This window comes from Paramormyrops kingsleyae, chromosome 18 (assembly GCF_048594095.1).
Source record: "Paramormyrops kingsleyae isolate MSU_618 chromosome 18, PKINGS_0.4, whole genome shotgun sequence".
Lineage (NCBI taxonomy): Eukaryota > Metazoa > Chordata > Actinopteri > Osteoglossiformes > Mormyridae > Paramormyrops > Paramormyrops kingsleyae.
Window position 1 is genome coordinate 15,338,039 of NC_132814.1, and position 14,731 is coordinate 15,352,769.

Sequence of the window (14,731 nt, forward strand, 5' to 3'; positions counted from 1 at the left end):
CCCTGTTTTTAGCAGTTTATTTTCAGATGTTATTCTTCTGCGCCTGCTGGTAGGTTAATTACATACATCCTCACCAGAGGCGTCAACAGCACCGAGTAATCACGGACGGTATGAGTTGGTGGTGTACAGAAATGCGTCATTTACGGTTTTCCCTGACCGCTTCATTACATTTCATGAAACATACTTAATATTCTCAGGATTATAAGGGCATCTTTCTAAACAGCTTATGCATATAGCACAACAGAAATGGCCATAACCAGCAAAACAAAATCAACTCCTGTACCAAATGGAAATACAGTGGTACCTCGGTTCTCGAACTCATTAGAATTCGAATTTCTTAAAAGTCGAACAAACCAGTTAGGATTTTTTATTTTTTACCTAGAACTCGATATGAATCTCAGAAGTCGAACCGTGAACACCAACCTAAGATAACTTGTACGCGCTGGGAAATGAGTCACGCGGCATGTCTCTCAGCGGAAACAAAGGGTAATGCTTCAGTCTTCAGCATTCGCTGTGATAGCATCCTGCATGTTTACACTAGCTGAATACATATATTTAGACAGTAAAAATACATTTAGACAATGATAGACAGTAACAGTAATTATTATTATATAATAAAATACATTTAAAAATAAAAATGTCTTATTCATTATTTTAATATTAATAATAGTGATAGAGTCAATGCAAAAGCATCAAAGTTTACCTCTATCCACAGTAACTTCCTACGAGAACCAAAAAACTGCTTTCAGAAAAGATATTGTTACCGAAATCTTCAGGACAGCACTTGCATGTTCTAAGTCCCCTTTCAGATTTTAAAATACAAAGTTAAAGTTAGTTAAAAACTAATTATAAATATAATTATTTGGTAATAATTATCTGAGAATTAGTGTTAATGACAGAGGTGATATATTCATTATAGAGCAGGGTTATTCAACTCACGGTCCTCGAGGTCCGAGCACTGCTGGTTTTCCAGCCTTCCTTTACCGGTCAGTCAGGTATGAAGCCTCTGACCAATCAAAATCAGTAATTATTAAACAACTACCTGGGAGAACTGAAAACACGGCCTGGATCTGGAATCGAGGTCCAGAGTTGAAGAACCCTGTTATAGAGCTTTGGATTGGCTGCTTCTTTACTGCATAGTCAGTCTCCTGTGTAGCGTTTCAGGCTTGACCCTGGGGGATGAGCACTTCGGACTCGTACACCCCGTGGAAGCCATACGGAATCTGCACCGGCACCTCAGCCCGGCCCAGCTCCTCAAATGTTCTGGCATCCAGGATTAGAAGGAATGTATTCTTGCCCTGGAACAGTAAGAAAATGTAAGAAAGAAAGAAGGGAAAAAAAAAAACATTAAAATGTGATTATAACCACCGTTGGCTGGGATGAATCACTCCTGTCTCCATTGTGGTATCATTTGGATGTTTAAGGGTTTTTCTATAGGGTTGAGCAAATAAATAGCAGGGAAAAATGTTCAGTGAGACGGCGCATCGCAAGCTGTTAAGAGAGAGATCAGCACGTCAATGTTATATCTATGCTGCTAATCTTGCGAATAATCAGAAAGCCAGAAGCAGCCCTCTGGTGGCCTGGGAACCGGACCGAACACTTAATGGACTTTGTAAGTCAACACCTGAGCTATGTTTAATCATGGCATGTAAGGGCCACAGTGGTTTGTGGGTCTTCACTGCGGCCAAGAGCTCAGTTAATTGGACAGTAAACCTCAATTATCACTATTGGCCATTATGGTTAAACATTTATGTGATATATGGGATGGCGGTTGAAGGTCTGCAACCAGATCTGAAATTCCATGGTGCACTACAGGATTTTACCAGTAAACTGGAGTCATCATATGAACGGTTGAACATTATGCATGTCGATCTGGTGTCAACAATGACAAGAAAGAGACAAGTTGGGTATTATGCCGAATTTAGTTGTTTATATACATGTAGTGTTGTTTTCATCAACGAAATTTTTGACGAATTATCTTCGTCAACGAACCTTTTTGACGTGACGGAGACGAGACGCAACGTAAATGCTGGTCATGTGACGATAACTATAACGAAATATATTGTGTAATATTGTTGACGAATAAAAACTAGACTAAATTTGGCTTACAAAATAAAAACTATACTAAAATGTCTTCATTTTCGTTGACGGAAACGAGACGAGACGATATTTCCTCTCGTTTAATCGCGTTATTATTATGCAGTATTTCTGTTTCCTGTGTCTCCCATTCGGGCGCACAGATGGTGGAGAAATGCAACCACAAAATATCGGGAAAAAACACCACAAACCTTAAAAGACATCTCAAGGCATTCCACAATGACAAAGAGGTAAGACATTAATGTAATGTTACTTTCTATTTAGAAAGCTCATGCCAACTGTGGTTAACATGTTATCGTTAGCAATAGATATTATCCTGCTAGCTTTAGGCGTTTTGGAGAAAATTATATTTCATAAGCATGGACACTTGGCGATGTGTACAAAACATCTTTCTGATAAGATGCTTGATAAGAACACGTGGGTAAAGGTAACACTTTGAAGCTATGTAGGCATCTTAGCAAGCTAAAGCTAAGCAGCAAACTGAGAACGACAGCCCAGTTGTCTTGAGGCGATCTAAACTTTCATTACTGCGTGACTAGATACATGTCTAAAGGGGTAGTGTTTGAAACATTAAAAGAGTGTTTTTCGGAACATTGTGCGTGGGTCTGGCTTGCCAGGCTAGTTACCATCCACATAGAGGTACAGTATACGCTCTGGCTACAGCTCATGTAAATACCTGCTAATTGTGAAATAATGTTCTTGTGGAAAGGATGTTCGTGAATGATTCAGAGCATGATGCATTTTGATTGGCATCCCTTATGGTCTTGTGAGGCCTATTTTTTCTGTTAAACAATTGTAGCTGAAAATAAACAGCCAAATTACAACCAATAGTTTCAGTCATTGAGGGCAAAATAGACCTAATAGCAAGGATTTATGCTACTTAATATTTACAACAGTTAGATTTTCCAGATGCTGCATCTGTCCTGACATTGTATCTATTCCTGTGCTAGATGTGGAGTATTCTTGAATCTATAAGGTAACAATAATATAATAAAAAGAACCTTGTTTTAATTGTGAAATGCGTTTGACTAAAAGAAAATTTTGTTTTTGTCTATTCTACTAGGTACTTGTACTATATTGACTAGGTAAAATAGAATTGCATCACTAAAATAAAGAGACTAAAATACAATTTTCATTGACTAAAACTAGACTAAAATAGTCGTGGATAATTCTGACTAAAATATGACTAAAAGTCGACTTTTAGTCGACTGAAACTTGACTAGACTAAAATGAGTATGGACGTGACTAAGACTAATAATAACTAAAATGACAGCTTGACACAAAGACTAGACTAAAACTAAAATTAAGACAGGGTGCCAAAAAGAACTATATATACACATGTTGCATAGTGAATGCTTGCGAATATCTGTATACAAACACACATATGAGAGCACGAAAAGCTCCCAGTACGGCATTTTGAAATGTCTGCGCTAAACACGTAATAAACAACGTTGTGAGACTGAAGTATCGGCTGTTAAAGCTGGTCTCTTACCTGTATGGGAGTGATGACCACAGACAGTATCACACCATCATCCTCGTCGACAGCCCCAGGTGATGGTACAAAGATGGGTTCTGAGGGGTAGAAATCTGGCTGGTACCACACCTGGTACCGTCCGGGGACAATGTCAGCGGAGGCATAGTATCACAGCTGTCCACATAGGACCCTATCAGCAAGCTATAGTGTCATATTGCTATCTCCATTCACTGACATCATTACGGCCATAATTGCAGACACACTCCCAACTGCGGTATAATGAGCTGCATAAAAGCAACGTTTACTTTAAAATGGAAAATCAAATTCACGTAACACTTAATCACAGGCAGGGGACGACCCCCTTGTGAACTGCCACGTAACACCTGAACTGCTCTAACCTTGAACTTTTTTCCTTGCAGGTCCATTTTGATAAGGGAATCCCCCACCAGGTGTCTGAAACCACAGGCGTAAAAGTAGCGGTATGGACGCGTATTATATCTGGCATAGTTGATCTGGGGGAACTCCAGACCACCGTACTCCCGGAGGTCATCACCATGGAGATCCTCATGGGTACAGAACACCTGTCGAGCAAGAGGGTTACTGAGCAGTCCAAAGTAATGCTGTTTGACGCAACAGTTCTCAAACTCGTACGCCTCTAGATGTTTGGTGACTAGCAATGACCAATACATTCAATACTAGGCATAATTTATTCTGGTATCTCTCATCCTTTGGAGGTATGTTTTAAGTAGTAAGAAATGTTGTTTTCAAAAGATAAGTATACAGTTCAAAATTTGATCAATTTTCCCATAACAGCTCATCCAATGCAAAGTCACAATGGAGCCTATACCTAAAAGCACAGGACATTAGTAAGGGGACACATGAGATAGGGTGCTGCGTGTTTGCAATCCATGAGGAAACGGGGGGGGGGCGGGGGGGAGCATATATTATGGCGCAATCCTGTATTCCGGAGGCGTGTCCCCACAGTGTTTCTCAGAGCCTTCCGTACAGGCTGGCCGAGTACAAAATTATCCTCAAATTGCTCGAGTTTTCCGCTAGTTAAATGGCCTTCAATAATTATCTGACTGGTAGGTTTATACCAAGCAAACTGGGAAGTATCACAATTGTTTCCTGGCCACAAACAAACAAACAAAAATGTGTCCTATGCTCTTCCTAAAGGATAAGTGTCTTCTAGGTTATAATGTCATAAGAGTCCAAACAACACTTCATTAAAAAGCTCATTGCAACAAGCTAGCATACACTCAGGTCCTCTGTGACCAGTCAAAGTACCACTAGATTAGTCTTGATTCACGGGATTCTTCTGATCTTTTACCATGTGGCCACTGTATTCCATGTTGAAGGATCACTGAAGGTCCCAAGATGTATTGTGGGTGAACAAGCCCCAACTTACCACATCTTTTGACATCTTCATAGCTGTGGCTAGGCTGCAGTGACGAGTGTTTAAATTTTGGCCATAGGGCGTGTTCTCATCTACATGGAGAGGCAGGACAAACCGCCGTGGAAAGGCAAAGCACATCTCGTTGTACACCTGTGAACGGAAGTCAGCAGCATTGTCTAATATGGAGTTTTTGGATTCTAGGAATGACAATACAGATAAGATGGCAGACAAAACTAGTTAGGAAATGCAGGAACCCAAGTCTGCTTGTGTATGTGTGTCAGGTATAAGAACCTTCTCTGTCTTTCCATGAGCATCTGCATTGTGTGTGTGTGTGTGTGTTCGTGCCAACCTCGTCTAAGGCTTCCCCGGATTTGCGCAAATTCTGGATCAGGAAGTTGTTCATCACTCTGCCATCGTCCAAACAGCAGAGGTCCACCATTAGGAAGCCATCCTCCTCAAAGGCGTTGATCTGGTGAAAGAAAGACAGCGGCCTGGCCTGGTACTTCACTGCACTTGGCTGCGGAAGAGAGCACAAAGTCTGCATTCACACTAGAGCCTGGGCGAAATACCAAAAGGACAGCAGGGTTACATGTGGAAGGAGCAGCATTGTGCTGGGACATAGACTAAGCAGCCATTCTTAGTTTAGCCAGAGCTACAGAATCTTTCCAAAGTACTTCATGCTGGTGGTTTTTAACATAGGCAACTTTTATGCAATTGCAATATAAATGTTCTCATTTCATAAAGAATAATTGCATTCATTTTTTGTCAACCTATGCCTTGCCCTTATCTTTTTCAGAAACTGCACCAAAATTATCCATTGAAATTAAATGATTCTTCAACATTCTTCAGCTAAAATATCGGTGAATTACACCCTCGATTTTCTCATAGAAGCCTACAATAAACCTATTAAACTAGGTACCAAAATAAAGCCTGAAAAATATAGTTTTGCAGGGCATTTTCATTTTTTATTTGGTCTCAAAATAAAACAATTGTGACTAATTAAATATAACCCGGGCCAATTTTCAATTTTTACCTACAGATAGGGTCAGCTGGCCAATGACCCTTGACAGTACATGAAGGCAAGACTCAACATGGTGCGTAAAAACCCCACCTTGCCTGTATGTTTGTTGACAACATGCAAGACCGTTTCCTGATGGGGGTCCCAGTAGATGCACGTATTCAGTGCCCTCCCCCGCAGCTTTCCCGTCAGAATCTGAAGGAGGTCCAGCTTTAAGGGCTGTTCAATGAACACCACATAGTTCTCGGACATTGCTGCAAGGACACAGGCCAGGTCATTGTCCTACGACTGCTGAACTCATGAATGCACCGACACAGCGTCAGTAAGGGACAATCAACAGGCGGCCGCATCGCTGTGCCTGCATGCACTGTGCATACCGTGCCCTTGGCATTTAGACTTACTGTTCGACTAATGTTTAGGGGTGTAACGATACACGATACACCAAAGGCACGATTCGGTTCGGTTCACGGTTTTGGAGCCTCGGTTCCGTTCGGTTCCGTTCGGTTTCTGTTTGCTGTGGGTTTGGGTTGATGTCATCTTAACAGCAATGCTAAGAAACAATAGATTCACTTAATAACAAGAACAACTAAACTTTTTCTTTATTAACTTTGCCATCACATTTTTAGTACAGTCAGGATACCTGAGTAAACAACAAAAATTAAATAAATACCTCCAATATAGACTAGTCAGAAAAAAACAATTCTAATACTAACTTTAGAATATAATATTTAGAACAAAATTTAGAACAAAAGCTCATCATTACTAATACAATTTAATCAAATGTGATAAAATAAAGATGTGTTTAAATTGGTTAAATTAGTTAGAGACAAGTGACGTCAACCTCAACAATGGGCAGCAGGGGGCGTGAGAGTACCGCGGTACGCCACGAGAGTTTCGCGATACGTATCGTGGTTCGTGTATCGCGATATTTCGGTTCGGTTTGTAATATCGTTACACCCCTACTAATGTTACATGTTTTTATTTTTTTATTGCCTCGTATCATGTTCAACAGAAATGTAAAAAGAGGACTGCTCACAGACTTAATCAGTAAAGGTCACTTGGAGTGGGTGGGCTGGGACAGTATTAGATAAACTATAAATGGGCCCAGCACAACTGTATGACTTACATGAAAGAACACTTCAAATTAAAATCACCCCAGGAGAAGGAGCTCCTTCATACAATTTACAATACTGTGCAAAAGACTTAAGCAGTCAAAGGAAATGTTTAAAGTCATTTATCTGGGTAACAAGTGTATATTTATCACTGGGGTGCCCTTAGGAAATTTAGGAGTTTTTGAAATGCTTAAGCTAACACACTTTGACAGACATCATAGTTTTCCCACCAACATGAAGATCATTTAAACATCATTTCCTTTGGCTTTTGCATAGTAATAGTTGTCTTGCAAAGCCTATTTTTTTCAACAATAAACTGTGACATTTTGCATTTGAGACATTATTGTCAAGGAAAAGTCATAACATTGCTGAATGCTACCTTATTAATTATATCAATCAGCTTGTACATAAATGTAATAAATTGCACGGTGCCCATTTGCTGCTAGTGTCTGTCATACGAGAAACTTACTTTCCCCCAAATTCATTGGCTTAATTTAATGAAAGCTCACCAAAGCTATGGTAATAAGAGGGCTTGTTCTTGTTTGCTGAAGGGATGGAGCACACTACTTTGGCTTCCTGCAGGGAGTCCTCCGGTCCCGTTTTCTCAGGAGGCACACGGATGATGTTGTAAAAGGCACCTGAAACCAGGCCCAAGCACAGTTTGAAAACAACATTAAATTCTACATGTGGTGCAGTTAGATGGTAGCCTGACTTGCAGTGAATTAACACCAGACTCCACCACAGAGAGAGAATAACTTCTGCTAAATGTACTAAAATGCGTCCTTCTGGATTAATAAAGTAAGTAATTAATGTCTGTCAAATGTCGCGATGTAGTTTGCTATTTCTATAGTATTCCACAAAATGGGCCCAAAGTATTGTACCATCTAAGGGTCATAACTGGATTATGTTTCCTCAAATGATTTCCATCAAGAAAGAAAGATACAAATTTGTATATCTTTTTTTCTTATTTCAGTTTACAACAATGTCTTCCGATAGTTTCAGTTTTCTTGGTAATAAACCTTTGTCACGTTCCGGAAAGGAGCAACTCGGCAGCAGGTGCACGGCAAACAAAAGGGGGTCTTTGGAAAAAGGAACAGAGAAACAAAACGGGACCAGGGGAGGTTAAAACGAGAAGGTTAGCGAAAGGCAGGGCACAGGCAACGGGAGGAACGACGTCAATGATTGGACAGACGAAGACGGAACAAGAGGGAACTTCTATACAAGCAACGAGCATCAGTTGTGACCACATGGGGGGAGGAGACAGGAGGGTCAGAATACGCTGCCTGGCATTCCACCTGCCTGCTGCTGTAGGCGTGGACACTAAAATGACCCATCAATTCCGTCAAGATTACAGGGGGCCTTTTCTGAAAAATCAAAAGGTTGAAATTCTGCAGAGAAAACCAATAATGACTTCACTGCTAGAAATAACAGGGCTATTGTTCCAACGCAGAACCACAAATAACTTCTGCTTTTAGAATTCCTAACCATAAGTGCTAAGGGCTACATGGCCCAGACTGAAAAGTGATAGCAAAACAGGAAGTTAACCTTTTTTGGTGTAGGAGTTGCCCATGTTGTACGCAGTGCCATCGGGGTCATAGTGAGGATGGGCTGTGGCGCCATTTACTGCGATGAACTTACTCCAGTCTACCTGTAAGTGGGAGGCAAACAGAAACATTATCCTGATTTGATACAGATTAACATCTGACTGGGACACCATGCAATTTCAGCTTCCCTCTAAAATCCAATTAGGAGTAATTTACAGTAGTTAGGAGTAATTTATGTCTACAAACTGGTTCATGCATGCATGCATGCATCGCATCCATTTTCTATAATCGCTTATCCTATTCAGGGTCACAGGGGGACCGGATCCTATCCCAGAGGCTACAGGCACAAGGCAGGGAATAACCCAGGATGGGGCACCAACCCATCGCAGGGCGCACTCACACTCACACACCATTCACTCACACCCACACACCTATGGGCAATTTGGAAACTCCAATTAACCTCAGCATGTTTTTGGACTGTGGGAGGAAACCCCATGATGGCACGGGGGAGAGCATGCAAACTCCACACACATGGAGCCGTGGCAGAGATTCAGACCCAGGTCTCAGAACTCTGGCCTCACACCTCCAACAACCACACCACTACAAAAAAATGTCACAGGCAGATAAGACTGTGTGGGGGAGACGGGCGGTTGATCAGCGATTTCACAAGTTTAACTGTTTTTTAGATGCAAACAAAAGCAAACGTGAGGAGCTGTAAAAGAAGAAAAGAAGATATATTGTTACTTTCTGGAAAATAACCAACCACTGCAAAACTCTGTTCTGCAGCCTAGTGGAATACTGATCACGGACCGCTTCCATGTTCACTGCTCTTAAGCCTTACAGAACAGAAGCAGGATAGGATGAGCCACACCCACCACAACACAGTGAGTACCTTCTCCTTTGACATCAAGGTCTCGAGGTCCACCCGGTGCATTAAGTTGGTCTCAGTGCTAACGTAGTAATCACCCTTGTACTTGACAAAGTGCACACTGGCATTGTCAGTGGGCTCTGCAGGGCATGAAAAATTAAGAATTAGCATTTACTTGGATTCGTTTTGCTTATGCGAGTTTTGCTTATGTTGAATTACCCCCCTCCCCCGACTGCTATCAGCCATTACTGAAGAATTGTTATCGGGTTGTGTAAGCCAGTGATTCTTAACCTGCTCCTCAAGGACCCCCAGACAGTACACATTTTTGCTCCCTCCCAGCCAGACCGTCTACATTTTTGCTCCCTACTGGGAACTGGGAGCAAAAACGTGGACTGTCTGGGGGTCTCCGATAACTGGGTTGAAAAACACTGTGCCTTACAGGATATCTTGTACGTTGACTCACATCTGTGTATATGAATTATGTTGGATTAAATGAATGATGACTTCTTGCCAAGCTAAGCTGACCTGATGACACACTCGGGGAGACTCATTTTGTCCCACCTGCGATCGGGTGCCTTTCTTGCGGTTTGCCAACTCACTCGGCATGACAAAGCGCGTCAGGAAGCGCTGGAAAAAGTTCTTGCAGGGGTCAGGCATGGCCAGCGTGCCGAACTCTGACGCTGTGATCCGGTTGTGCTCGCTGTTGGCCTTGTAGCTGTCGCTACGCAGGAAGTGGCTCTTATAGGTCACCTGATTGCCCTTGATCTTGAACTTGTGAAGCAGGGCCATGCCATCGAACCAGTGGTTATAACTGGGGAGCAGAAAGGATTATAATATATCTGGTGCACTTTGCCTTTGGCTTGCCTACTTACAAGTAAAACTTACAGAGGCACGTTGAGTGACAGACTCGATGATAATCATCAGTGCTTTAGTTTGTGGCACTAGGGCAGTAATTCTCAGCTCATGGGTCACTCCAAGTTCTGAAAGGGTTGTAAGCCTATGCTGACCCATGATCAGATTTCCCAGCCCCAATCCTAGAATTAACCTATATATTTGCGCCTTGGGTTTAGAACTGCTTAGTACAAAACTGGTGAACTTTCAACCAATCCAAGGAGCCAAACCACAGATGCTTAAAGTCACTGGTACATCCAATCAGTTTTGTGCGATAGGCATTGATTGGTGTAAACTGCAGAGTGCACTGCGCACTTGATCATAGCGTTAATTTAGACCTAGGGCCTGTTTCACAAAGCAGGATTACTTGCTTATCCAGATAACTTGCCAGATTTAAGGTAGTCTGGGCTAAATGTAAGTTGATGAAAACAAGGTCTTTTTAGCCCAGACTACCTTAAATCTGGCAAGTTATCTGGCTGAGCAAGAAATCCTGCTTTGTGAAACAGACCCCTATACTTGACACTAGGGGTGCACCGATTGCAGTTTTCTGGCCGATCAACGATCACCGATCCTTAGGCAACCTTACCTGCCGATCTCGATATTTTTTTGCCGATCTTGTTTCTTTCATAACTAAAAGACAGTTACTTCAATGTTTCCATTTTTATTGAGTAAATTGATATGAATACTCACAAAACATGTGGTAGTGTCCTCAAATATAAATGAACATATAAATGAGCATTGCTGTTTGAACTACAAAATCATATTTTTTCTTCCAGACTTTAATTTCTCTAATTTTGTAAAAAATATATATATATATAGCTGTTATGACACACTTGTCCAAAAAATAGGGAGGGAGGCAGCCTGCACTGCACCTCTCTCGGGAATGGGAGAAAAGGCTGATTTAACCCTCTGGGGCCTAGGGGTAGGAAACACACTTTCACTGACTGGGGCATGATCACACATTTCATCACACTTAATTCATGGCAAATAAATTATTTCTTATATATTTGTTTTGCCATTACACTCATCTTTATTTTAATATATATTGTAAATATGTCAGATTTTTGTTAAGTTTGAAATTTGACATCAAAGTATAGACATTGCAAAATGCAGTTTGGAACACTTGCAGAAACATTATAAAAGTACATAGTAAGCAATGCTGGCAGTTTGTTTTGATCCCAGATATCTGATCACCAAAGTCTTGGCTACATGAAGATGACTAAATGGTGTAGATGCAACATTAATTTGGATAAATAAATAAGAAAAACCTAACTCATGTAACTATTTCTGGCTCCTTTCATTGAATATGTAGCAACTTTCATGTGTATGAATGAGCCATTGTCACCTGGCCACGTCCCCAACCCCCTTTTATGGCGCTGAAGGGGATGTATCTGGATCGCGTTTCACCGTTGCGCTGTTAATCAAATTACCATGCGAATGCGATTTGAATACGCGCTAATGCGGCTATTTAGAATGTGAATAGCGATCTTCGGGTGAGAGCGGTACTACACGCCCCCGATGCAGGTAAAACAAAGTAAGATGACATGGTTTACTTTTTTGCCGATTTAACCTAATTAAAAAAACTTTAATACTTCCGACAATGGACGTTTTGAAAAGAAGACAGATTACGGATTTAGCCAGCGTTTTTTTCATGATTATACATTAAGATTTCAGCGAGATATTTATAAACTGAAATAGACGCGAAAAGTACGCGAAAAGTACGCGATGTCGTCGACGACATACTCGACCCCAAAGAGTTAAAAGCATATAACTAAGATCGGTGGATCTCATGGGAATATGGTCGATTTCTGATCCCCTCAAATTAACGTGATCGAGGCCGATCGATCGGTGCACCCCTACTTGACACAGGGTCGCGACTGAGCTGGCATGGTATATTGGGTTATGGGGCAAAAAAGGTTGAGAACTACTGCAGTAGGGGAAATTTTCTGAGTTTTAAACATATTTAGTTTTAGATATACTGGGTGATTATAGTTTCTGGTGCCGTCTATGATCCACCTGCAATCTGTGCTTAAGATTTTAAGAAAGATGACTGCAGCCTCACATCATATAATCTGATACCAGAGCTGACACTGCGGACATGAGATAAGTGTTAATGCACGATAAGCTGTGCATTATATATTTTTAAACACAGAGCTGCAAAGTGAGTTAAAAAAAACGTTTATACCGCAGCATTGCCGAATCCTTGAATCTGAAGGTTTTTTTTTTTATTTTCTATAACCACACACATAGTGCAAGCCTGTTTGAGGGATATGAAAGCAGTATGCAATATGCAGTAAAAGCTGGTAAGTGTACTACAAGCTGTGCATTAAACGTTTTGATGCACTCCACAAAGGCAGCCATGCATTTAAAAACGAATTAAAGAATGATTAATGAAAATGAATGAGTGCCTGCAGGCCAGCAGTTTTGGCCAGCCGGAGACTCAGCTAATATCTCAGTGCAGGTCGGTTAGACTGCCCCCCCCCAGACTCACGTCTGTGTCCCAAACTCGAATTTTCCAGGGCCGTTCCGATAGAGACTGCCACTGAGCCAGGCAGGAACGTGTCCGTGGATCTCTGTAGTGATTGGCACCGTCGTCTCATTCACCGAGCTCACTAGCGGTGCAATGCACGGGAGGCCCTTTGCCCGCCAACGGTTCTTCTCCTCGGTCGCCATGGCCCGTGTGCTGGCACCTATGAGCAAAATAAATCTGAGTAATAGCTGTATAAGATGTTACACGCACTGACCGCACCTGCACTCATGGTGCGTGCGCTGTGCGCTCGTTTTGTTAACAGGGGACGATCCTTAATTGTCTGGTAGCAAATCATATCTTCCGATGACGTCGCGCGGCTCCATCTGCCAACCATCGTGCTAGAGAGGCGTAGCTGCAGTCTTACATCTTGCCCGGGAACCACAGGAGGTAGTGATGTGCGATACCAAGTAAATACAGGGGAAAGTATCGCCTATACGATACTGATATTTTTTAGTAAATAAGGTACCAGTGGATGCAGGCCCGGCGCCACGGGGGTCGTAAGGGGGAATCGCCCCCTCAGAGGGATAATACCGCCCCCTCTGTTAAAATAAGCCCTAACTGAACTTTTTTTTTTTTTTTAAATATATATATATTCATTTTAAAAGACTAATATATAAGTTAGACCACTATAGTTATCTAAAAAATAAGGTCTACGTTTTACATACATGCAACTGGAAATATATGCTAAGGACACGGCAAAAGGGATTAACAGATATGCCAATAGTAAAGAACGTCAAACATGCGTGACTTCTTGTAAAGAGAGACAGTTGCCATGTCCTACAGGCAGTGAGATTTCAACTCTGGTTAATTCCGATCAGCTCTCTCGAAACCGCCTGTATGTCTCTGCCATTGTAGACATTATTGAATTCCTTGCCTCAAACGAATTGCCATTGAGGGGATCCATCGATTCGGTTGATAACCGAGATCAAGCGGGAAGTGGACTTTTTCTGTCTTTGATTACACTTTGAGACAGAATGAAGAGCTTGTCTGGGCTTATAGTACAGTTTCGAAAAACGCTATTGAGGTATGGTTTAATTTTTAAATGTTTTGGTGTGTTGGCTTGATCGAGATATATGCGCCCACTTGCTTTATGTTTAATGTTAAACATCGCTGCTGTGCTATGGTGTTTGGAACGTACGTTTAGGGTTTGTTAAACAGTAGCGTGTTTGTGTGTGCGATCAAACAGTTATTGTCATGTAGAACTAACAATCGTACAGTGTGCATATTTTGATAGTTAAATCGCCGCCCCCTCTCTGATTTCAATTACCCCCAACTTGTTTTCCGCTGGCGCCGGGGCTGGGTGGATGCATCATCAACTTGCTAAAGCTGAATTAATTTTCATTACCTTTAAGTGTTTTTGTGATTTTTTTTTATTAATTAGTTAAAACCTAGGACAGAATATGGGCAAGGTTTATGAGTAAATAAATTCTGTAGCGCGGAGGTACCGGCGGGCAGCGCGGCATGTTGGACTAATGCCGGCTTCTAAATAGTTATAACTTCTCAGTAATCGTTTATGTGATTATAAACGTGCTGTGTCTTATCTCATGTATAGTGGTTAATGTTTATTGTTGTACGTAGTGTGTGTGTATGTGTGCGTGCGCATGTGTATGAGGAGTAAACGGGGCGACGAGCACGGTGGGCAGTGCGAGTGTGTGGGTTGTAGTAGTACGGGTGTAATAAGCGCAATCTGGTGATTAAACCCCTCAACTATCTCTGCTATTTAATTATTGCGATGATAGCTCAGCGACCCACTATTATAATACTTTATTATAAATATTGTAGTGTGTGTGTGTGCACGCGC

General features: G+C 41.6%; 1 protein-coding gene across 2 annotated transcripts in view; it reads right to left on the bottom strand.

The window, feature by feature from the left end:
- The window catches only part of bco2a (beta-carotene oxygenase 2a), a 37,449-nt gene continuing 22,718 nt past the window's right edge, over positions 1-14,731 (bottom strand). For both annotated transcript variants that reach the window (XM_023816287.2, XM_023816288.2), the window contains 11 exons: positions 12,892-13,090; positions 10,109-10,320; positions 9,534-9,649; positions 8,643-8,745; positions 7,607-7,735; positions 6,079-6,239; positions 5,317-5,484; positions 4,980-5,117; positions 3,970-4,152; positions 3,590-3,700; positions 1-1,298 (listed from right to left, as the gene is read on the bottom strand). In XM_023816287.2, the coding sequence (XP_023672055.1) occupies positions 1,161-1,298; positions 3,590-3,700; positions 3,970-4,152; positions 4,980-5,117; positions 5,317-5,484; positions 6,079-6,239; positions 7,607-7,735; positions 8,643-8,745; positions 9,534-9,649; positions 10,109-10,320; positions 12,892-13,090 (1,658 nt within the window). In that variant the 3' untranslated portion in view covers positions 1-1,160. The remainder of the gene's footprint in view (positions 1,299-3,589; positions 3,701-3,969; positions 4,153-4,979; positions 5,118-5,316; positions 5,485-6,078; positions 6,240-7,606; positions 7,736-8,642; positions 8,746-9,533; positions 9,650-10,108; positions 10,321-12,891; positions 13,091-14,731) is intronic.